Consider the following 25,508-nt stretch of genomic DNA (forward strand, 5'->3'; position numbering starts at 1 on the left):
TAATTGTATGTAAAAACACTGTGATATCTTGTAACAATTGTCGCCCTGGCTAAGGGGCGTCTAAGAAATAAATAATAATAATAATAATAGTACACATAAGAGAAAAGGACCTTTGTGTGTAGCCAACTGTGAATTAAAATTTGCACCATAACTATGTCATGGGCAGCATGCTACCAGCGTAAATCCAATAAGTCAGGAAGCAGGAAGTAAGATTATAAAAAAGGGTTCTAGCCCCAATATTTTTTTTTTGTCCCAGTGTTCTTCCTTAACAATAAAAGAAAAAAAAAAAGTATATATATATATAAATAAAATATGTGTGTGGTACTGTAACAAAGCGTAATCACATTACCAGTTCTTATTTTACATTTCATTTTTAATGATGCATCTTTCACATTATTGTATGTCCTTTTTGAGATTACATGTTTCCACTTCCAGTAGAAAAAGTATTAAAATGTATTAACTGGGCAGTGTTCGCTGTCTTTCGTGATAAAACGGAGTGGAACTGGGAGTTTTTATAAATAAAAGAAAAGCACCTCCAGCGACATAATCCAAAAAGGGAATGGTATATCATATGCAATGGTATGCCAGTATGAAGCAAAATCTTTAACACACCTACTGTATAGTGGAACTGAGACAATCACAGAATGCCAACCTGTAAACAGCAATCTATATCAAAATAAGATTCAGATTACAACTGAAGTCCACACTATATAAATGTTAGTATATACAATAATTTAAAAAAAAAAAAAAAAACTATTACAGCCTCCCAAGAAAGAATACTACAATTTCCAACACATTAAAACCATGAATATTCTCAATTACAGAAGAGCCATGGATCTTTGATACCAACAAAAACATAAACGCAGAGGATGTGGCTAGATGTGCTACCCAATCTGTATTAAAAGGAAGGGAGAATCAAATTGTTAACATTTTTTTTTATTTGTTTCTTGTACAGTATGTACAAAAATATCTGGCACTTTGTGTGACGAGGCTTTCAATTAATACACATCCTCTACAAAACACAAGCCATTATTTGTAATACCCAGAATCTTTACTGTACAGTGTTAAAATAAATACTTTAACTGCATATGAAAAGCTCCATTGTGTACATATACATACATAATGTGGCATGTGTAAAAATACAAACCATAGATAAAAATGCTACTGTTTTCCTATTTCAAAGTTAACTTTTTAAACTTGTGCCTCAGACTATACATCCCTCAACCAGCATAATCTAGTATAAAAACAGTAGGTTTGGAATTAAACATTTAAAAATGCAATTTATGAACAATAAACTATTCTTTCCTCCCCAGATAATATTCCCTGCAGTCCTTACAAGTAAATTCTACTTGCGGGCAGATCCACAATTTCACACACTAAAAATGTGGGGAACCACTAGTTTAATCATGAAGTGGCTTGTGGGCGTGGCATGTGAACCAATTAGTACTGTAATGCAGATAGAAATAATGTGTCCACCTTGAGAAGTAGAAATGCTCAAAGTACCATGTTGTCAGACATACTGGCTTCATCATCCACGATGTGATGGTATCAATATAGCTAAATGTTTCGAGGACTTATGTACTTATATCAGACCCTTATCAATAAAACAGCAGCAATCTCCCCCCTTGATTGGAACTCAGGGAAAAAAATGATATTTGTATATTGCCAATTATCATAAGGTTGCATTCAGTTCCATGTTTGTGTCAAACCGTCAACTTATTCCATAAATGACATGACATATTTCTAAACTAGATAATTACCTTCAAAATTACAACCCATATGTATTAGGATGATTTTGAAATGGACTGAGGATGCCCAATTTGTGAAACTGCTCTAGTGTTAAAGCACATCAGATTTAATATTTAATCCAGAACTCAAAAACACAAATCACAATTCTAAAGATAAAACAAGCAGAGAAAGATTTGTCTAATGCCATCCCCTTAAAATACCAATCATAATAAAAGGTACATGGCATGTGCAATAGCAACTGTGACACAACCACACATCTGTGGACTAACGTACTGTCGGGGATGTGCAGAAAGGATCAAGGATCTTGATTCAACAATGGATTATACTACAATCTTTCTGCTGTTCGTCCAGTAACCTCACTGTTTTATACCTGGGATGTACAGAGGAAGTACATTACAGGTTCAAATACATTTATAAAATTAGCACAACTACAATCATTTGTAGACAGGCAGCCTTTGCGGATTTCATATGTAAACTCAAACACATTGTTCTTTAAAAGGTCTAGCTCCAACACATTCCCAAATCGTCAATAAAAAGTATAAATGTGAGCAACTTGGTATCCTTAAAAAGAAAGGTTTGTCAACACAGAAACAAGAACTGTATTTGTTTGCATGAAGCAGGCACTTCAGTATCTATCTATCTATATATATATATATATATATATATATATATATATATATATATATATATATATATATATATATATATGATCTTCACAGAGATCAAATATGTGACCCAGCAATCCATTTAAAAGCATGGCAGCATTTGTCAGGTTTCATTGCATAACATGACAAGAATTAAAAGCTTATACACAAAACACAATCAGAATGGAACCAGACCAGGAAAGATGAACCTGTGACAGAAATAGCCTAGACAAGCCCTCAGCTCCATTAAACCTTCCTTCTTCACCAATGATATGGGAAAAGGTGAGCACACCTTCAAAATGAATTGAACCCATTAAGCTTTAAGCCTGGTCTAAATTACACCCATTAAACTGGGACAGGAATGGCCAGGGAGGGCTGAAGTCACACGTCTGGTTGGGCTTAACGCTGCACAGTTTGTTCAGAACTGCTTTCAACTTATTACAAAACAAACAAACAAACAAACAAACAAACAATCTACTAGAGTAACTAGACAGCATTCCGATTCCAGCACATGGATTTACACACACACACACACACACACACACACGTACAAAGAATCTGCATGAATTTTAAAATCAAACCATTGTTTTTGCACCTCTCAGCTTTAAAAAGTGACAGACCAAGCAGAAGAAAAATGAAACCTGATCAGAAATAAGAATTCTTTAAAAGCAATTACATTTACTAAAAATGGCTAGACAAGTTTTTAAAACCCCTTACCGCAGACATGTTAAGCTTTTCCATTGATCACTTGGCACTTAAAAGTGCTTTAATCTACAAGTATTTGCCTTTAAAAAAATAACTGTAGAATAACGTGAACTGATTAGGGGTTTACATAGTATTCAGATTTCAAATTCTCGAAAACATTGAAATTCCCGTTAAAAATAGGAGCGCATTAATGGTTTCATCCACTAGGTGACACTGCACTGTCAACTCCTATTGACGGTTATTTATACTTCATTTTAAATGTTATTTTAAAGTCATGTTAACATTTTGACCAGGCCAATCAATTAAAAAGGCATTCAAAATTAAATTAGATAAAAGTGCATTTATATTTAACACTGTTTTTCCAGAACTAAAAATCAAGGGAAATGGTCACCATAAAGCTAGTGTTCGAAAAAAAAAAAAATTTTCATCCAACTACACGCTATTCTTAGTTGTGCATCTTTTACGATTTGTCATGAAAAAAAAGAAACTACAAAAATCGGATCTCTGCAAGAGAAATACCATGAACTTCAAACTCCTAAATGTGCTCTATGACCCGGAGAGGAGTCAAGTTACCATTTCCCCAACACTTCAGGACAATTCCTCAAGCACTTCACAAGTGTGGATTTGTTGTTGCTAGTTTTCACATGGTTACAGCTCAGTCAGTTGGTTTAAAGTCATACAGCTATCTTCCCTTTGATTTCCACTTTGCTGGTCCCTTCGCTTGTTTTGCTCGATTGCTCCTCTGTAAAAATGATGTACGAGTACACCAGACTGCCAGCAATGCTAAATAAAATACAAAAAAAAAAAAAATAGTTTCATTTCTTAAACTTGAATTGAATTCTGATTAAAACTGGGATTATGTATACATCTAACATGACTGTGTTAGCTGTTATAAAAATGTAAATATTGTTAAACCAATATATTCTGGTGCTCAAAACAGTCATTAAAGCTTTGAATGCAATTATAAACGGAACACTATGCTTCACCATCTACAAGTACCAACAAGACCATGAAGGTAATCCAAAACATGTATTATAAAAAAGCTAAAGAGTCAGCTAATGAAGGTTATCCACATATCTGAGAGGAAGAGATGCAGGTGATGTTACAAGAGCTTAGCCATCACTGTCCCAGATGGTATTTTAGAGGTTAAATACCTGATATTTAAGCCAATGAAGTTAGTCCAGCTGAAAATGTAGTCCCCTCCAAACACCATGCCAATGTAAGTTACTAATATATTCTGAAAAATAAACAGTATTAATAATTCTGCCAGTGAGTTTTAACCCTGTATTTATCTTTAAAACAATATTTCAAAAGTATAACATATTTTATTAACCAACTGAAAGAATAAAAAAAAAAAAAAGGAATGATACTGCCAGTAGCTAACAAAGTAGGATGCGGTACTTCACATTTTATATTGCATATTTAAAACATTTAGCAGTTAATGGTCATGGTTTACTCATGAAACATCAGCAAGCTAAAGGAACTTACCTTTATACAACCAACTATTGTGGTTGTAAGTGCTGAATTGTACTGTGTGCAAACGAATGTAGAATACATAAGAACAAACCTAAAAAGAAACAATTAAAGTTACCCTTCAACTGTACATTTGTTCCTTATAATACACTCGTACACTAGGACTCCACTTTGTAGTCATGTTAATGGTTTTGCACATTGAGAAAGCACAGGTTAAAAGTTCCTGAATATGACTTTTACACTGTACAACAATTATTGGTATAACTGTACACATTTCAGAACACCAAAGCATCAAATAACAGAAAAAACACACACACCTGTTTAGAAATTCTTATTTTTTTAAGATATTTTTTAGACACTTACCCCATTACGCATGACAGAACAAACTGGAAGACAAACACCGTGTCTGCCCAGCCGTCATACTCCATAGCCTAGAAAGAGAAAAGCAAAGAGAAGGGATCAGTTCTTCTAGTAAACTTGATACAAGTGGTGTCAAGAAATGCAAACTTTAAGAGTTTGGAGTAAAGTTCACTTGGAGTTAGCTGGATGGGGGCATTTAAAGTGGACGCACCGTTCAGTAACAATGCAACATCTGTCCCATCGAGGGAGTTTGTAGTAGCGATACCCATATTAATACCAAGGCTAGCTGCTCATGTGGCAATTAGTTCTATGTAGTAATATCCTGTATTAAATCCAACTATCTAACTCATGGTACTTTGCTCATTGTCAACAGCCTCAGTATGGATTGTCTGTAGCAGTTAAAGGCTTCCTGTAGAAAATGATGGCCATGACACTGCCTACATTAGATATCTCAGTTCAAAGTGCAGTTTACAGCCAGCCTTTCAGGGGTTAAAGATTTAAAGAACACAGCCAGCCTTGCTCTTTGTGTGGTAGCAATTCAAATAAAGTGCATAGTGGTTTGCTCACAAACACTAACTCCATCACCTATACTGCACATTCATACTTAAGGAAACACACAAGGCAGGTTTTGCATGCCCAGATTAGCACTAATCACACTTCCTTACAAAAGGTACAAATCTGAGAGCACCTCATCTGTGAAACCAGCACAGAATTACAGCAAATCTGACATTTTGCATTTTAAAAAAACACAAAACAACCGACCAGTTTCTAAATTGTGATACAGCTCCTCCAGTGTTGTCAATGTAAACAGGAGTCATTTGTGCACTGTTGGTTTTATATTGCATTCTCCAGGTATTCATATAATAGCTGCTTTATACTTGGTGGGTTCTGGCAGCTCCTTCTCACAGAGTACATGTTTCTGGAGTCAAACTCAGCCAGTCTCCCCCGGGTACTGTACTTGTAACATTCCACTTGTATAAAGCCTTGTTCTCCACACTGCATGCAGCTCGAGCTCTAGGATTACTTTCCAATGAGTATTTGCAGTATTCAAAAGTATGTGCATACAGCTTAAGTGTTTCACGTCTTACTAAGAAATAGAGAACTAACCTACCCTTATGAATGGTCCTTAAAAACAGCAAATCTAAAAGGAGCACTGCATAAGATGTATACACTCCTGGTACAGAGAGCAGACCAAATCTACTGGGAGGACACCCAAGGGAAGCCCTCTTAAATTCAGGACAATCTCAGGTAATCCTTGGTAAATCACTTAAAATACAAGACATATGTTTAGACTGGAGCGAGGCTGTGATTCTGCCAGATTAAACACTGTATACAGCTGTCATTATGACCTTCAGTGCAAGTCATAGGCTAGCCTGGTGTCAAAGTTTCCATTAGGCTTGTGTTTAGAACCATATTCAATGTCTATCTGCAGAGTATAAACTGAAAGTCAGATCATGTCTTTGGAAAAAAAATACTAGTACAATTTAAGTCATCAAAAGCTTACATCATGGACTAGAAGGTTAATAATGGTCTCCAGAGGCAAAAGGTAATACCTATAGTACACTTTCCATAGTAGTACAGCCAAAGACTTTCTACTAAAACTAGAACAGAGTTACATCATTTTAATATACCCTAAAACAGGACATTTTGGCTGGTATTAAATTCAGAGGATTTGCTATCTTGGTAGATTCTGACGGTTTTTGAATTGGCGTTTTTCACTTTGCACGTGCGCAAAGAAAAATGCCACAGTTTTGTATTTCTACTTTTAACTTAAAAAACATTCAAATACACGTTTACTGAATGAAATCTGTCTTCTAAAACAATGTCTCATTTACAGTAACTCATTATAGCATCTACAACGTCACTGCAGCAACTTGGAGAACAACAAAGAAGGCCTTCTAAAAAGGAGTTACAGCATTATCGTTACAGTATATAGTCCCTAATTTTAAGATACTAGTAATTGGAAAGGATTAGTAGCCGCAGTACACTTTAACAATAGGCATTTGCTAACTCTCAGTTTTAAAACGTCACTCTGGTTCACTAACATAACACAGTGGAATGATCACAATATCCTTTAGTAATTGTAGGACAGTATTGCCATGTGTGAAAACTTTAACAATAAAGCCGAAACAAAAATGCTTTAAATTTAAAACTAGGTAATAGACTAGTAAGCACTTTCAAAATCAACTCATTTTTATATGGTGCAGAACAAATTTATTTTAACATATTGTTCAGGGACGTTGTGATACCTGCACGGTGGGTGTCTTAATAGCATCTACAACGAATCGACAATAACAATCCAAAGCAAATTTGCTACAGACTTTCTAACAAGTCTGGAATAAACTATTCTGGCTGTTACAGTACTTAATTAACCCCTTGTAAAAAAATAACACAAAACTGCTTAACATAAAGGGCAGTCGCACAGATACCACAGCAGCAGGTGCAGTTTACACAGCCTCGGAGTTCCTGATCACATCAAATTCCAAATTTTCTAAATCCATTGACGTAAATGTCTGGTCTGCTTTTAATTTTTTCAAGCAATTTGGCTTCATCACACTGCCATTCTCATATATTCACTTTGACATCCGTCACATTCTTTCCCTTGCCCAGTGCTTCTTTAACCTGTGCTGCATACCAATCTGCCAGAGGCCGGGATCACTCACTGTATGCTACACTCTGATTGGTGGAAGAATTATTGGCGATCCAATCAAAACCTTTATTTTATAAATTATAAAATTTCCCGTTATACGGTAACAAAACTATGCAAAAGCAGTATATCGTTCTGGAATGTGAGGACTTGTACAATTGGTCTGTATTTTATTGAATCAGTACCTACCTTCTGTACATCCCCAGTTAAATGAGCAAGTACCAGTGTTGGAACAATCATAAACAGGGCATTGTAATACAGAAGCCCGTACTTCCCCAGCTCCTGTTAAAGAAAATGCATTGTCAGTTTCAAGACAAGATGTCAAAGTTTTTCAAATCAATATTCGTCATTAAAATATATATTGGGCTGGATCTCTGCACCCCTTTCTCCAAATTGTTAATCTCACAGGCGTGTGTAGTTACAATGCAACAACATGTTTAATTACAAATTAAGTGTTGGCAGTTGCCATGTAATAAAACAGCAATTACACATGTGTCTGTTCATTGTAATTTGTGTTGCTCAGAAATATTGTGCCACAAACAATTTGAAGTAAAAAGCTTTGAGAATCCAACCCATGCAGGTTTAGTGCTACAATCCAGCATCACTTCGAAATTAAAGACAACGCTTCAGTATTCCTTGACCAGATAACAAAAAAATAAAATTATTCACACACCTGCAAATTGCTCACAGGGTTTTTTTCTTCCAACTAACTGAAAACCATTTGATGTGCAAGAAAAACACATTTCCTAAACAGCCGCCTTCACTCCAGCTAATCATGTTCTACTGAACTTGTCAGTCAGCACTCATGAATGTCTGGTTTGTGTCAACTAGATATCTTACTTCTTTCATCATTTACATTACCCAAATTATAGTAACAACCCAAGATTATAAAGCGCTTAGAACTCATTTTACTATTACTTGTGATAACACTGGTATTGCCAGCATATGAAGAACACAGCCCATTTTATTATAAATGCTTACAGTTTGCATCATTACTCTCAAAAAAATTATGAGGTTTAAATTCCTATGTTTATGGGCAACTAATAATAATATACGCAATTGCGTTTTTTGTTTTGTTTTGCATGGCCCTCGAGCTATACCGTAGCTAAGTTATGACAGGAGCGAGCAACGTCAAAGCATTCAGTGCACTGTAATGCGCCACAGCCAAGGTGAAACGTCACTGCCATTAAAAAATATATTTTTTCCTAACTCTTTATGATCTTGCATAAGTTGTTACTTGTGGATTTTGTTTGAGAAGACAGAATTGGATCGGATTTATTTTTGTTTGTTTTATTAAACATTGGTGTTCGTGCGGTGTATTGGGGATTTGTTGTTACTGTTTTGTTAATCGCGCATCATGTCTGAAGTGGACACAGTTAGTGATGAACCTAATGATCCTTGTGAACCCGGTCAGACAAACCAGCATAAGAGAGAAAAGAACCTCAACGGGCACAAGCCTGGAGTTAAATGGCCAAGAGCTTGTGAGAAAACTGCATGGGACACAGTAAACACAGATCTCTGCGTTGCATTGGAAAGATTAAGTGGAACAGTTGAAAAGAAGCTGGATAAATTTGGGGACATCATCTACGCATATGGAAGTGAGAGGTTTGGAGTTGAAAAAAGGAAGGAAAAAGTACAAACTATTCCTGGAAAGTCTAGACGGCAGCAGGAGATTGAACGCTTAGTTAGAGAAAGGAGACAGCTGAGGAACCAATGGAGAAGAGCAGAACAAAGTCAGAAGGAGGGACTCAATCTCTTACAAAGGGTCATAAAAGATAAGCTTGCAACATTGCGCAGAGCTGAGCGCCTACGGAAACGCTACAAAAAGAAGGAGCGTGCGAGAGCTAACTTTTATAAAGACCCATTCAAATTTGTAAAGAAGTTATTCACCAGTGAGAAGAATGGCACACTAAAAGCATCTAAGGGTGAGCTGGAGAGATATTTGGAGGAAACACATACAGATTCAAAAAGGCAGGAGCCTATGTCAATTCCGTCAGACATCCCACCTATCAATCCACCAGAATACCAAATGGAGGACTGTGCACCTAAGTGGAAAGAAATAGAGCAAGCTGTGAAAAAAGCAAGGGCTTCATCATCTCCAGGGCCTAATGGAGTTCCGTACAGAGTGTACAAGAGTGCTTCAGGAGTTCTACGAATTCTGTGGAAATTGATGAAAGTGGCATGGGAAAAACAGGTTGTACCAAGAGCATGGCGCCGAGCAGGTGGAGTCTTTATACCTAAAGAAAAAGATTCTACAAGCATCAGTCAGTTTCGTCCCATTTCCCTATTAAACGTAGAAGGCAAGATTTTCTTCAGCATTATTGCTCAGAGATTGTCAGCTTACCTATTAAAGAACTGCTTCATTGACACTTCAATACAAAAAGCGGGCATTCCAGGTTTCCCAGGTTGCTTAGAACACATCAATGTGATCTGGCAACAAATTCAATCAGCTAAAAAGGAGAGGAAGGAGCTCCATGTGACATTCCTGGATTTGGCTAATGCATATGGTTCAGTGCCACATGAACTACTTTGGGCAGCATTTGATTTTTTCAGTGTACCGATGACAATAACAAATTTAGTGAAAGCCTATTTTGGAGATTTGCAATTCAGTTTTTCAACTTCAGAATTCAGCACTACATGGCAATGCCTAGAGGTTGGAATAATGGCAGGATGCACCATTTCTCCACTGGCTTTTACCATGGCAATGGAAGTAATCATTAGGGCATCAAAATGGGTAGTAGGAGGAGAGCGCTTGGCTTCTGGAATGCGACTACCACCAATTCGAGCATACATGGATGACATGACAACCATGACTACAACAGTAGCCTGCACTAATCGATTATTGGGCAAATTAACCAATAACATTGAATGGGCACGAATGCAATTCAAGCCCACTAAATCAAGGAGCATCTCTATAATTAAAGGCAAAGTAGTAGATAAAACATTCTTCATTAATGGTGAGGCAATACCAACAGTGTCTGAGAAGCCAGTGAAGAGTCTTGGGAGATGGTACGACGGGGATCTAAAGGACACAGTTCGTGTGGGAGAAGTTAGACAACAAGCAGTGGAAGGGTTGAAGAGCATAGACAGCTGCGCTCTACCAGGTAAACTAAAACTCTGGTGCTTTCAGTTTGGTCTACTGCCGAGGTTGCTGTGGCCACTGACTGTGTACGAGGTTTCTTTGACAACAGTAGAGAAGCTGGAAGCTTTAATCAGTTCATACATCAGGAAATGGTTGGGAGTTCCACGCTGCCTCAGCAGAGTGGGACTTTATGGTAAAGGAATACTGCAGCTACCAGTCTCTGCTCTAACCGAGGAGTTTAAGTGCGCCAAGGTCAGACTGGAAATGACATTAGTAGAGTCACACGATAAATGCGTAAGGGAGGCAGCACCTGTGTTGAAAACTGGAAGAAAGTGGGCGGCAAAGAAAGCTGTGGAAGATGCAAAGGCTGCCCTTCGAATTGGTGATATCATGGGGCAAGTTCAGCATGGAAGAGGGGGTCTTGGTTTCAGTTCAACTCCTCCAACATGGCACAAGGCGGCCCCAGCTCAAAGAAGGAAGCTGGTAGTCAACGAGGTGCAAAAGCAGGAGGAGAGGATGAGGTGTATAAAGGCCATTTCCCAGGCCAAACAGGGAGAATGGATGAGATGGGAGAGTGTGGAACAACGCAAGATTGGCTGGCAAGACCTATGGTCAATGGAACAGAGCAGGATCAGTTTCCTCATCAGGTCAACATATGATGTTCTCCCATCACCACAGAACCTAAACCTCTGGGTAGGAGAGGATCCCTCATGTCCTTTGTGTTCCATCACCTGCAACATTAAGGCACATTTTGACAGGATGTAAGGTGGCTCTTAGCCAAGGACGGTTTACTTGGCGCCATGACCAGGTGCTGCGATGTTTGGCCTTAGCATTGGAAGACAAGCGTAACATGACCAATAAGTTGCCACCTGTTCCATCAAAACATTACACACAAAAGACAACATTCCTCCGCCCAGGAGAGCAACCACCAAGAAAAGGTGTTAAAACCAATCCTCGCCCAGGACAACTGGAAGCTGCTAGAGACTGGAATATGCTGGCAGATGTTGGTCAACGGCTTATTTTTCCACCTGAGATTGCCACCACTAACCTTCGACCAGATATTGTCTTGTGGTCTGGATCAGCACGCCTTGTTCACCTGGTAGAGTTAACAGTGCCATGGGAGGACGCTGTAGATGAGGCGTATGAGAGGAAGAAACTGCGGTATGCTCAACTAGCCACTGAAGCGGAACAGCGAGGATGGAGAGTTCGGGTTTACCCAGTGGAAGTGGGTTGTCGAGGATTTGTGGCACACTCTACAACCCGGTTTCTCAGAGACGTCGGATTCAGTGGCCAAGAGTTGCGTCGCACAGTGAAGAACTTATCTGAAGCAGCAGAGAGGAGCAGCAACTGGCTGTGGTTGAGACGGAAAGATTCTGGCTGGGGACAGGTAAGTAAGCTGGGCTGAGTTGAGTGGGGGACGGAGGGGGGTGATGCTGGGACGCCAGAATCACCTTCGAGCCCTCTTGAGGTGTCGTGGGCTAGTCGACGAAACACTGAGGATGGAAGGTGCCCACTTGAAAACCCCAGAGATGTACCCTACTTAGCTCAATCCAGACGGTTGTCATGCTGATGCGCTGGGGAGGCCGCACTTTGGTTGATCCCCGGAGCCAGCATCGCAGCCGTTGTGTGTGCTGATGCGCCAGGGAGGCAAAATAAGCTGATCCCTGGAGCCAGCATTACACTTCAGCCATTAACACCAGACAGAAGGATATCTACATCATCATATGGAAGGAAACGTAAATGGATGGAGACGCATATGGATCACATTAGTTTACTGTAAAGCTACGTCTTAGTTGGTGCTTATCTTGGCGAGAGCCGAGTTCAAATCAGCATGAAGTTTTAATATCTACTCTCGTGTAATGGAAATCGCATGTAATTAATTAATCAGGTTTCAGCTTTGCCCCCCCCCACCAAGGTTTTGCTGAATTGGCGCCACAGGGTGTATTTAATATACCTGGCTTTCAACTGCCACGTAGCCACATTCCACACTTTTCAAACAATTCAATACTTCAATTCAATTGCTATAAAATGAATAATGGGGATGATTTATTTGGTAATACAATTCATAAAGTAAATCAAAAACAGAAATTAACAACTTTAGAGAACACACTTGGTTCCTAGCGCTACAGTGTGTGCGTGTGCGTGTGTGTGTGTGTGTGCGTGTGCGTGTGCGTGTGCACTTACCTTGGAGTCGAGCTTTTGCTTCACATATGCTCCGTTTGCTGCCGTCAGAACATCATTCAAAAGGATAAACACATATCCTTCGAGATCAAAGGCAAGATCAGTGCTAGAGAAAAAGGTATTCCAATTCATGATTAAAAAAAACCACACTTGTATAAACAAATACTACATAAATAAATAATATTAAAGTGTTTTTTTTTATTATTTACATGAAAAAAAATCTCAAAGGATTTGAAACTATTTAAAAATATGCATTTTTATGAACAATGCAAACAAAAACTATATATTTAAACAAACATTTGGAGCAAAAAGTTTTTGCAAGCCAATCAAATGAAGCCATCAGCAAGTAATTGCATAGCCTTTCACTTGCTAATTGACAAAGCTTTACAGGTCCCCATGTTCTAGATAGATAATGCCCATATTCAAAAGCCACTCCTTAGCATCAAAAAGGCTTTAGGGAACAAATTCCATTCTGAAGACAAGCCAAGCAAACCCCTATACTGATACTCTGTGGCATTCACAGTGTGTGTCCATATATATGAAATCAAGACATTCCTTCTGCTACACCACATTCATGGATACTAGTCTTACCTGGCAGCTACAAACGCTCCAAATATCATTGCAATTACTGTCAGCTGGACTGGGCGGGAGAACTTCTTTCTGAAGAGAAGAAAAATCATTCAAATCTCAATAGCTTTCATCCTGTGCTGTTTGTCTAGAGATGATCCCCAGCTCTCCTGGTTAATTATAATCATCGTTTTAACACTGATCACTGGCACGCAGTGGTTTGATTGTATACAAATAAAAGGTGCAGTCACTCTACTAGATTTGGCTGCATTGAGGAGAAATACATTATATAAAAAAGCAATGACCTAAAGTAATGACTTACTTTAATAACATGACCTCAGCAAACATTGTAAAAAGGATGGAGAATCTTCTTAGGACTGTGAACATGGGCAAGCTGAAGACAGAAAGTGTGTTAGGCACAGGTAAGTGATTTAATTTACTTTATCAAATAATTAAGGAACTGGTTAAAAAAGGTCCCAAGAAGGAATAGCCATTGAAGACCAAGCGACATTATATTTACCCTTCTTAATACCAATTCAGTTAGTCGAGTCTGTGCTAGGAATTACCTAGTCTCTGTCTAGACAAATGGCATAAATGGAAACAGTAATAACAACATACTTGAGCCTTTTTGTGCCAAACAGTCCTGTGATTTGGTTCCCAACATAAAGAAGAGGTAGAGGAAAGATCTGGAATGAAATGGGAGGGGAAAACGAAACATCCATATCATTTGATGTGATCTAGAACAGCACAGAGCTCTGCCAAAAGAGGCACATGCGGTACCAGTGGGAATTTCTTGCAGTGTTGTGAACCATATTAAAGTAAATATTCCATATTCTCATGAAAAAACTGAACCTGTTAACCCATTTATGAAATAAATTTGCATTTCATAGATCTAATCAAATCCTCTGAACAGAGCCAAGTTATTGTCTTCCCTATCCAAGGTCTTAACATCAGAAACTGCATGTGTACCATAGAAACGGGTAACTAACTGGACAGCTCAACTGGAGTTAACCTCTGATCTCTGTTATCTCACAACGTTGTTGCCCAGTACAAGAGCTGCTATGTTCAACACTCTTCTTAAAAACGTAAGACAACCAGGGGGGCGGAAATAACAGGGGGTCAGGAATTTCAGCACTCCAACTTGTGTGGAAACTCCCCAGTAATTAGGAGCAGCGACTTGTCTAACTCAGCACCGTGTTTATCTAGCGGCAAAAGCGGCGTTTCATCTAAATAGTTAAATAGGTTAAATAAAATACAGCTGGGTACAGTTGGTCTTCTTCAGCATTTTAAACTGACAATGCAACAGTGTACTTTACCAATGACGCTGCAGAACTGAGCTACAAAGACCCTTTTCATTAGGACAGAAGTTGAAACGTACAAGGTGGCTTGACTGCATCGATTTCTTTATTTTTTTTGTGTCACCGCATGCTCTTCAACCATCAATTTTACGCTGAGCTTTTTAAATATCGTTTATATCAACGTTGTAAAAATCAACCTAGTGACTTTAACAAAACAATTGACCGTTTCACTGTAAACTTCTTCCAAAAATGTCCTTACCTTTCGAGGTATATTTGTATCAAAATCTGGAAAGTGGATTACCCCGAGTGCCTTTCCCACCCACAGCACAACCACTGTGGCCACCATCTGCAGAGAAGACAGCGGGAGGGTAACTATGCAGTGCGCTACTTGAGCGGATTATAGCCTACAAGAATGGACATGTGTTAAAGTCGCGAAGTATCGCACTTACTTGACCCAGGCCCACACATATTGAGGATGGAAACCTACAAGACAACAAACAAACGGCTTTAGAAACCTCTGTACATTCACAAAACTGCATATGAAAATTAATACCACCTTGAAAAGCGGAAGAAATAAACCAGTTCCAACCGACACAAGGCAAACGGGCAACTCATTTATGCAATAAATAAATAAATAAATAAATAAATAAATAAATAAATAAATAAAAATAAACATAAATCTATAAATTTACGGAATACAATTTCCAAATTCAGGTAAACTACAAATACTTGTTCTTTGTAATATAGTCGGGATTTCCAGAAATGATATCCGAAAAACTGGCACACAGCAAACTACAGTATATTTACACGGGGTTTTCTACCAATGACAGGTCTTAAACCTATGTTACTGAAGCAATTCTACAGTTGTTGAAACATTGTATTTAGCCATAAATAAAACTATATATAACACTGTTTGACCTACGGTCACAAGAGGAATATCTGCAAGAGTGATCTCTGGTAAGAGTTTTGCATACATCCATAAACAGAAAATCATTCGTCTACGTGCAAAATCTTCCTAAATTGTCATAAAGTACTGTACTGAAACTACAGAATTCTTTCTGTGTCGAGCAGCTCATATGTTTTGTTTGTTTTTGTTGTACTCAGATTCATGCAATTTAGGAATCATTTTGCTATATACAGAGTGCGGGGGAACAGTAATATTAATGTGGAATATAGGCTACAAATAGTTGAAATGCAGCAACATCATCTCCATTCATTAATACATAATAAGTGGTTCACACTACGCACACTACGCACACACGCACGACCACTTCTGTCCCTTTTACACACAGAAGTTAATCATTACGTTTTAGTTAATAAGTAACAAAGTAACAGCGCCAAGCCTTTAATCCAAAGTCCAAGAGCTCCCCGGCTCCGGGCTGCCTGCTCTCCTACCTGTAGTTCGTCAGGACGCTTTTATTCACTACCACGATAATGAACGAGCTCAGCCCATAGAATCCAGCAGCCACAAGCTTTAAAAACACAGTTAACGATTGGTCCGCCATCCCCGTGCCCTTATCCCTGTTTGGTAAAGGTTTAACGTGATCTTTTCCTTTAACCCGCACATGCTGACGTTTCTGAACTTCCGCCATAGTTGCAAAGCCCACGTTTATGAAGTGACGTAAGAAAGGTGCGTATTTATAAGATGCTCAACAGCTCCATCTCCTGGTAAGTATTTTTCGTGCAAGCAGGATTTTTTTTTTTTTAATTTGAGATGGTACAAATAATAATAATAATAATAATAATAATAATAATAATAATAATAATAATAATAATAATAATTATAATATCTTTAATTTTATATAACGCCTTTCATAGTGGTCCACCATCACAAAGCACTTCATAGAGTAGTACCGTGTACGGCATTGGTTTCTGAATGGCACAGTAATTCAGTTTTGAACTCTTTATATACACTGTGCACCTAGTATATTCTCCTTTATGTTTTGACAATGAATGGCATGTCTTTTCTGTAACTGTTACCATGGATTTAATTTCGTGCAATTCCTTCCACCCACCCCATATTGTTATATCTCTCAATAGTAGCCGGAGGAACGCTAATACCTGCAGAGCAACATTGGTGAAAGGGAAGCTCTCTTGTGCTCTGCTCTGAACAATAATCATAATGTATACTTCAGCATTGCATGCATTTTCTAGGGAGTGTATGTCTGAAAAATGTACACATTTACAAGAGTCTTTAAAAACTTACCAAACTGGTATTGTAGTGACTGGGGAGGAAAAATGTAGTGAACAGACACACAAAATAATTATATTTAAGTGCTGGGACGAACATATGTACGAACATACACTTGTTAGTTTAATGTTAGTTAAAAACGTTCTAGATGATCTGAATATATCCATTAAGGTTTAAAGTGTATAATATTGCTATCAACAACTAATTGATATTGTCTGCCAATTAAAAATGCTGAAATACTGACAGCATGTATCGCAGAAATATTGGCCTGGATTTTTTACTTCCCCTATTAAGTTGTGTTTAAAATGCCCTTTTTTAAATTAAATATGACCATACAAGGGGATTGCAATATGGAAATAAAACATGTTTGTGAAGATATATAAACAGAGCAATTATAACATAATATTGCGATAATGCTAAGTTAAATAAGTTATGCATTTTCATTGCACCACAATGTAAAATAGGATCCTGTGTATAATGGGTTATCTAAATCAGGGAGCAAAACCTAGCTAGTGATGATTGTGAACTCCTGAGCTCCAACTGACTAGATCTGCGTTAGGAAAACCTCATAATGTTCAATCTTTCTTCTAATTCATTTTTTTCAATTAGCTTTTGCATGTGATCAGTGGGTTTTGTTCACCGGACATCTATTGGTATTGAGGCTCATAACCCCTAGGGAAAGGGCAGGTAGGGAAGTACAGTTATCCAATGTATTCTCATAACACAAGTTCCAGCCCCTCACTTTGTAGCATTGCAGCAAGCAGTCGGAGATCTGGTTTGTTTTCTGCGACTACAGGATGTCAGTGGATCACAGAAAACTGTAAAATTTTAGTTTTTGTTCTAGTTTCAAAAGAAATATGAAACATGAGGATTTCAAAGCTTTAATAATACACAATATATGTAAGCTTTAAAGGTATCACCATATTTCTGTGACTAAAAGAGTAACCAGAGCAATACTTTAACACAGTTTTTGTTCTCAAGTGTTTTTAAGTGTATTTTTTCATAATGCATTTAAAATTATGGCTCATAAAACAACACTTACAGTACCTTCACAATTTCAATAGGTAAACCATTTCTAAGTTTCTACATAAAAATACAGTTTTCAGATATTTTATATATACAGTAAACTGTACTGAGGATATACAATATTACTGTCACAGCTGCATTCATGAAAGTGTGTGAGAGAACCTAGATTTTAATCATCTACTGCAAATGTATGCTATTCAGATTGTTAATCTGTGTTTCCTGATTTAACTTTGCCTTCTTAACCATCCTCTGAAGCAGTAGATCCAGGAGCAATTGTGTTGATCAGTGATGCCTTCCTCCCTTCCTCTTCAACCACCGGTATATCCCCTCCTTCAGAATTCCATGCGGTCGTTCTGTTTATAACTCATAGCAGTTGGAATGCTAATAACTGGGTGCTGGCTAAAGGGAGGAGGTGTCTTCACTGAGGCCTTAGTTTCTTCTTCTTCAGATGGTTCATCTGGCACCTCTGAAGATGTGCCGGGTCTCACACTTCTCTTCGAAGGCCCAGAACCCTTCTGTTTGGTCTCTGTGTTCTCCTCAGCTGAATGACACCTGCTAGTCTTCGAGGGCCCAGAACCCTTCTGTTTGGTCTCTGTGTTCTCCTCAGCTGAATGACACCTGCTAGTCTTCGAGGGCCCAGAACCCGTCTGTTTGATCTCTGTGTTCTCCTCTGCTGAATCAAACCTGCTAGTCTTCAAGGGCCCAGAACCCGTCTGTTTGATCTCTGTGTTCTCCTCTGCTGAATGAGACCTGCTAGTCTTCGTGGGCCCAGAACCCGTCTGTTTGGTCTCTGTGTTCTCCTCAGCTGAAGGTTCGAGTGCGGGGCTGGCAGTCTGGGAATCCTGTCTGTTCCATTCAGATACAGGCTTTCTTCTTTTCTTCTCATTATAGCTGCTCGGTCTGGAAACAAGCTGATGAAAGACAAATGTGTCATTTTCTGACTCTTCAATGGTGTCTTGGAATAAAGCCTGCTCCAAAGGGCAGCCTTTGCTGTGAGTGAATATGTTGCTAGTTAACGAAACCTTTTCAAGTGGAGGTTGTTTCAGTGGTTTTGAAATCATTATGAAGTCAATTTTTGGCTCCTGATCTGCAGTTTGGTATTTATTGTAAGGGATTTTCTGTGTCCAGTTTCCAAAGTTATTTTTGCAGGAAGGCGATGGTATTGTTTTTAAATACCTAGTAGAAAGCACTTCAGCTTCTGAATTATTTTTCGGATTCATTCCATTTTTTACTTGACCGACATCTAAAGGTGATTTATTCATACTTGTTATAGCAGTGAGAGGCTTCAGAGGGGTTTTGGTTAAAGGAACCACATTGTGAGAAATACAACTTGTGGGTTGAACAGTAGGAAGCCCTTCGACAAAGTCATTAGTTTTACTAGTCGTTCCATCAGCTGATAATACTCGAATGTTAACTTTCTTAATGGACTTTGATTTTACCAGCAGGGGCACATTGCTTTTCACTTCTTTCTTCTCCACCGTCTTACCATGCCTGTGGCCTTCTTTGCTGTACAGGGTCACGCCGGTAACAGAACACTGGATTTCTTTTTTGTCTTTTGCCATTATTTCTATTCTTTTATTTGAAGATTCGTTATGTTCACTTGGTCGAGAGCTTTGGCTGCTAAATGGTTTATATTGACATTCCTTATGATACACCACCGGATGTGTTTCACTAATGCTCTATAAAAGAAAAGGTTTATTTTCAGCATGTTTCTTTTTCAATTTAAAATGACTATAGCAAACTAAATAATTACATAAATCGGAGGCATTTTATACTTCCATTAGCTACATAGGTCTCAAATGTGCAGTTTTGAAAGAAACACATGCTATATCAAACATGTATTTTAATTTTAAAACACAATATTTGGTACTACCCTAGGTTAAAGGAAGTTCTCAGTTTCTATGCATTATTCTTGGGTTTCTGTTTGCAGTTGTACTTTCTTAGTCATTTCATCAGCAATATCTTCTGGGTCAAAGCATGTTACTGGCTGAAAACATGTCAGTCAATAGGGGAAAGAGCTGATTGGCTATTGACAGGAAATAAACCAGTGAAAGGGTGGGGTCAATTTCAACTCTCTGAAAACATTTTATGGAACTATTTTGTTATATATATAATTACTTTAAAAGATACCAAGAATCTATACAAATCTGATTGAAATTCTTACCAGAAGAGGTATGTATAGTTTCTGAGGTTTTGGTGAAAGTATCCTCGCAGATTTGTTGTCAAGCTCATCCTCAATGCAGAGAGGGACACCCACTGGCTTGACTTCTGAATCGAATTCTCTCATGTTATGCATATGTTCTTGCTGTGAGTACTTTGCAGAACAATTGTCTTCAGTCCTGTTGGAAAAGGACATATTGAAACATATATATATATATAAGCATTATTTTTTCAATACTATTGCCAGATTCCCTGAGATATTTAAGACATATTATTTGTGATATCTAACCAAAAATCCTTTGAGTAAACCATCTTGTCTCAAAACATTTCTTTCTGAAATCTGCACTGTGCTGTAGGGGTCACAGAAGCCTAAACAAACAGCACTGAAGCTCAGCTGCAGTTGTGGGAGTATTTTTCCAGCCCAGACACAGGAACAAGGAATTGATAAACTGGGGTACATTTTGATCCTGCATGTGTTCTGTGTCTGGAACAGCATTATAACTCATGCCAAGAAATTGATAGTGTTTAGATATTGTTAGGAAAACAGAGTGTCAGCACAGTTCACAAAGTTCAGCTTCGCACACACGCAGCTAGGTAGGATATATAAGACAGGCACTCATTAGTGTGAGTGAGACAATGAATCCTCTCTTAACGACAGACCATCTTAGTACCAAAGCTATCTCCCAGAGAATTAAGTTTCTCTAGGTGCCACATTGGTTGTGTCAAATGAAAAATGTTTATGCTATAGCTGTTTACCTTCTGAATATTGGAACCAATAAATGGAAACTTACAGATATAGCAATTGTGTGTGCATTCATTTGTAGACTCAAATTTAATTTGTTTCCTTATAGTGCAATATATCTTGACTAATCTTTATGTGCAGCTTACTAAAAATGAATACCAGCACTTTCTATTGCAAATACTTTTTACTCGTTTTTAAAAGCCATTCATACCTTCTACAGGTACCATTCCAGCTGACCACACTGCCATATTGTACTTGACGTGCCACTGAGCTTCCAACAGACTCGGGAATATTATATTGGCTGTCAACTTCCCCTGAAAAATACAATCAACAGTAATTGTTCTAAATAGTACTTTTTATTTATTTATTTATTTACCCAGGATAGTTCTCTTGACAGCTCATTTACAAGGGTGTCCTGCCAATAGGTGACACACATTGACCATAACAACCACTACATAGTAGATGGGAAATAAGAATATATATATATATATATATATATATATATATATATATATATATATATATATATATATATATATATATACACAGTGCTCCCTCGCTAAAAGGCTCTCAGTTATAACGCTCCTACAGCATGTCCCCCAATTCCCTATTTTTGATTACATGGTGCTTTATGCATGGTTAATTCACGGAAAGGTACATTTTTGCTTCACTGTATGTGCATTATAGAGACTGAGTTATTTTATTTTGTATTTTAGTCATATGTGTCCCGCGGTGCCCCCCACCCCCTCCCCCGTTTATAACGCTCTTCGTTTATAACGTTCATATTGTGTGTCCCCCGAGACCCGCGTTATAGTGAGGGAGCACTGTGTGTATATGTATATAACCTCAATAGCACATGTTATAACAGTTATAATATCTACTGTATCTGAAGTTAAATATTTAAAATGAGACACATTTAACTGATCTCCAAGCACCAAGTGGTGGGGTCCAAACAAAGTTTGCATTACAGAACTCATTGGTTTGGCAAATAGGTGTTACAACTTCAGTACTGGAGTACACCAGGAACACTGCTGTTTGAATGATCTTAAAAACAGAAACACTCCCCTAAACAACACATAACTCAACGCTCCTCGTGATGATCATTCTGGTGAAATGCACAAACAAAACTGCCACGTTGGCTATTTTTAGGGTACAAGCGCAGTTTAAAACAGTACTTTATAACTGATTGGTAAGGAATTGTGCTTGTGGTGAACCTAAATGTGTGTGTATGTGCTTACCTGTGAAAACACTGGCGGGTGTCTCCAAGGTTCGCGTGCTGTTTCCTGTGAATGAATACCAGTGTGAAATGTCTGTGAAACCAAGCACTCCACCAACCTGGGCCTGGCTGTCCACTTTGCTTAAAACTTCCAAAGGTGTGATCCTTTCAACCTTAATAAATACAGAAATGTAAAAAACTCATTTTTGTACAAAATCTGAAATAATTCAATCTGGAATTCACTGTAAAAATTGATCAAGTCTGCCAGTGTTTAGCCGCTTATTAGTGCATTTTCTACCCGTTTTAAATGTTATAAAAAAAAATAATAATAATCTAAAATGCAGTTAATGTTTTGTCATAACTGTATAATTTAGATTATACACTGAATCCTTCTCACTCAGGATGACCTCACAAAGAGCTTTGACATCTAAGGGGTGTATCTTGGTGAGCAGAATTTTAAATAAGCACAGTAATACTAAGGAATCCACCCAAGCTACAGGAATAGACACTCCCTATAGATGCTAACACATACTAATGTTATGCAAAGTACTGTACTGTGATCTGGGGTCACCTCTCTTGTCCAGTTCAGTCTCCTCAAGGAAGATGTTCCTAATTTTGAGGACGCGGTTTGAGATTTTTTAATTTTAATTATCATGTATCCCTCTTCACTGCTTCTCTTGTTGCCTGTTATATATATTTTAAAAAAAAAGTCAACTTTATCATTTGATGGTTGGAATGAATTTACCGAAAACACATTTGCATTTACAGTAGACAGCACATTATGAGGAATATTGTATGCTCCTTGACCCATAGAGAAGGAGAGCTTTTGTACTGCTTGCTTGGATTTCAATCACTCAACGTGATAGGCTTGCTATGCAACTAACCAATGTGTGTGCGTGTTTTTGTTCAGCTTGTTTAAAGTTTTAAAACCCCTTTATAGTCTCTGATGACTGCAAAGGTAGCGCAAATATTTATAAACTTTCACAAAGCGCATTTATCACAATTATGAGAACATTGTTATAAGAAACAGCAGGCAATGTTTTACCTTTCTGGTGTGAATTACTACCAGCTCGATCTTCAGGTTTGCTGAATGGCCGGATGTTAAGAATGCCACTGTATTGTTCACGGGGTATTGTCACTGGAGCGAAAGCAGACGTTGCCCAAGGTACTGATGACCTGACACACAAAACATCATTCATGTTCAGACGATATTCAATCTAACTTTCCAAAGGCATGTTTGTGCTTTAAATGAATACTGGGACTTATATACAGTAGATGTTTCATTAATAATCTACCTTAAACCTGATGCAGAGACGATTAGGGAGGTTTATAATGTTAAATGTTTTTAAATCAGAAAAAGTTAAAGGTACCTTATTTTTTTATGAACCATTTTTTGCTCCTCGTTTATAATCTGCTTGGCAGTTTTAGGTTTGGATAGTTCAGTTCTTCTAGTACTAGGTAAGTCGAAATCCCAGTCATAGGCATTTGTTAATTGGGAGCATATTTCACAAGTCACATCAGGGCGCTTTCCTTGCACCACTCCTAGTTGATGACCCTGAAAAACAAGATTGTGAATATCTTGGACTTGCAATATTAAAAACATGTCACTTATCAGCAGTACTGAAACCTGTATTTCTTATTTTTTGACATTTATTTAATTCCAAGTACGCAGGGAAGGCAACAAAAATGTAAGACCAGGTAGCTCTAGGCAAAACACCAAGATAACAATATCTATTTCTGTGTAGTAACAAGCTTAAAGAATAAAAAAAACAGAATAAATTTTGCTTAAATAAATAGCTATTAAACAGGCCAGCACATACATCCACAATAATCAGTGCTACAATATAAAGCAACTTGTTGAAATAATTCTGTTATGCCTTTAGATGTTTATGATAACAGTGCAATGATATCAAGCAGGCACTGCTGATAACACACAATGATATCTCGGTATATCTCACACCACTTACTTTCTTCAGCTGCTCTTGTCTTATCCTGTACACTAGTATCTTGTGTGCTGCAAACAGAAATGTAAGATACTCACCCTGGAATGTTTGCTCAAGACCTTTCGAGAATAGCTGTCCAAGACACTAAATGAGGTTAACAACCTGTCTGTCATTTTTCAGTAAATTCTGCTTGATAAAAAATAAAAACATGGACCTAGTTAATAAACTGAAAAATAAAAAAAAAAACATTGAAATCCTCCAAAACTATATTACTTTCTTCTATAAAAACAAAGAATGCAATAAATGCTGAAAACATCATTCCTTTTTTTTAATGCCAGTATTCAATATTCTGTAGAATCGGGAACCAATCATTTTTAATTATTATGATTTATTATTTCTTTACATCCATTTTAAATAGATATTTCCATATCCCTTGTGTTATTCCTGCACAATAAATCCTCAAATCTTCCCATCTATTTTGTTCATGACTACTCCATGGTTTTACAGGCAGCTCACTGAATTTCACACTGTACAGGAAGATCTTAGATTTCTTAAATTCTGCACCAATTTTGTAGTGTTCCCAGTGCCCAGTAAAACAACAAACTGCATTGTCAGTAATGTGATCAGTTAGCTATTTAATAGCTATTCATTTTCAGGTAACAAAGGATGCCTGCAGGTATGCTTACAAATGTTTGTATATTTCCATGGATACTGTTTCACATTCAGTAACTCTTACCCATCTTACATTACTACAGTTCTGGACAGATTGCATTCTACAGTAAGAATAATGCTTATTATCACAAGAATAGCGTATTTTTTTTTATTATTATTATTTTTTTAGCAGTAATCGATTCATGAATTAGCCAGAAAGAATACTATGCCGCTATCATTAATTAATTTGACCATGCAATGGTGCTTGCTTACAGTAACAGTACATGTTTACACAGTCAAGTCCCTCATCAGGTAACGGTGAAATAATTGGAGAGATCATGATATTTCTGGAAGTAAAATATAGAAACCTCCAGTATTAATAGTGGCGAATTGAAATGACAGAAGTGTGACTGTACTACATTGATCATAGCACAGCAGGTGAACATGGTTCTAATTCAGATCAATAGAAGCCTGTGTGTCTAAATAATCTAGCACACCTTTTTTTAAAAAATACCGACCGTACTATGCTTTATTCGCAGTAATAAAAACTCCCTATCTAAAATAGATTCCTATATTTCTGTGAGTAAGTAAAATCACACCATCTCGTGACATTGGTAATGTTAATAACCTCAATTTGCTTTTCTACCTTATTTAGTTTTTAAGGTTTTATTAACATAATTCAGGTTTTAGCTATGAACCCTTCCTGACCTCTGTTTTTGTAAAAGGTCCCCGGTTTAAATACGCCACTTTTAATAGCAATTTTACTTTTATCTATAAACTAATAAAGCATAACTTAACACTTAAGCCAATGGACATACCTTTACCACTTCCATAGTTTCACAGGCCCTGTATTGACCTGAACACACGCACAGT

General features: G+C 37.6%; 2 protein-coding genes across 5 annotated transcripts; both read right to left on the reverse strand.

The window, feature by feature from the left end:
* Nucleotides 1-920: 920 nt before the first annotated feature.
* LOC117407893 (UDP-N-acetylglucosamine/UDP-glucose/GDP-mannose transporter-like) lies at nt 921-16,325 on the reverse strand. Its single transcript, XM_034013120.3, has 12 exons — nt 16,102-16,325; nt 15,156-15,189; nt 14,966-15,052; nt 14,027-14,094; nt 13,731-13,802; nt 13,433-13,501; nt 12,845-12,947; nt 7,768-7,860; nt 4,935-5,002; nt 4,587-4,665; nt 4,253-4,335; nt 921-3,881 (listed from the first exon to the last, which is right to left on the reverse strand). Exons 1-12 carry the CDS (start codon nt 16,296-16,298, stop codon nt 3,773-3,775), a joined length of 1,062 nt encoding a protein of 353 aa, XP_033869011.2. The 5' UTR covers nt 16,299-16,325; the 3' UTR covers nt 921-3,772.
* A 1,259-nt stretch (nt 16,326-17,584) lies between these two features.
* On the reverse strand, nt 17,585-25,508 carry LOC117406099 (uncharacterized). Of its 4 annotated transcripts, none has more exons than XM_034009925.2 (9): nt 25,454-25,492; nt 24,083-24,170; nt 23,412-23,596; nt 23,087-23,217; nt 22,613-22,725; nt 22,064-22,214; nt 21,037-21,139; nt 20,088-20,262; nt 17,585-18,834 (listed from the first exon to the last, which is right to left on the reverse strand). In XM_034009925.2, exons 2-9 carry the CDS (start codon nt 24,155-24,157, stop codon nt 18,256-18,258), a joined length of 1,512 nt encoding a protein of 503 aa, XP_033865816.1. In that variant the 5' UTR covers nt 24,158-24,170; nt 25,454-25,492; the 3' UTR covers nt 17,585-18,255. The 4 variants fall into 4 exon arrangements, with proteins under 4 accessions (XP_033865816.1, XP_058887514.1, XP_033865797.1 ...); XM_059031531.1 differs by having other exon boundaries at nt 17,586-19,602; nt 24,083-24,173; nt 25,454-25,508; XM_034009906.2 differs by having other exon boundaries at nt 17,586-19,602.

Source organism: Acipenser ruthenus, chromosome 10, assembly GCF_902713425.1.
Source record: "Acipenser ruthenus chromosome 10, fAciRut3.2 maternal haplotype, whole genome shotgun sequence".
Classification (NCBI taxonomy): Eukaryota; Metazoa; Chordata; class Actinopteri; order Acipenseriformes; family Acipenseridae; genus Acipenser; species Acipenser ruthenus.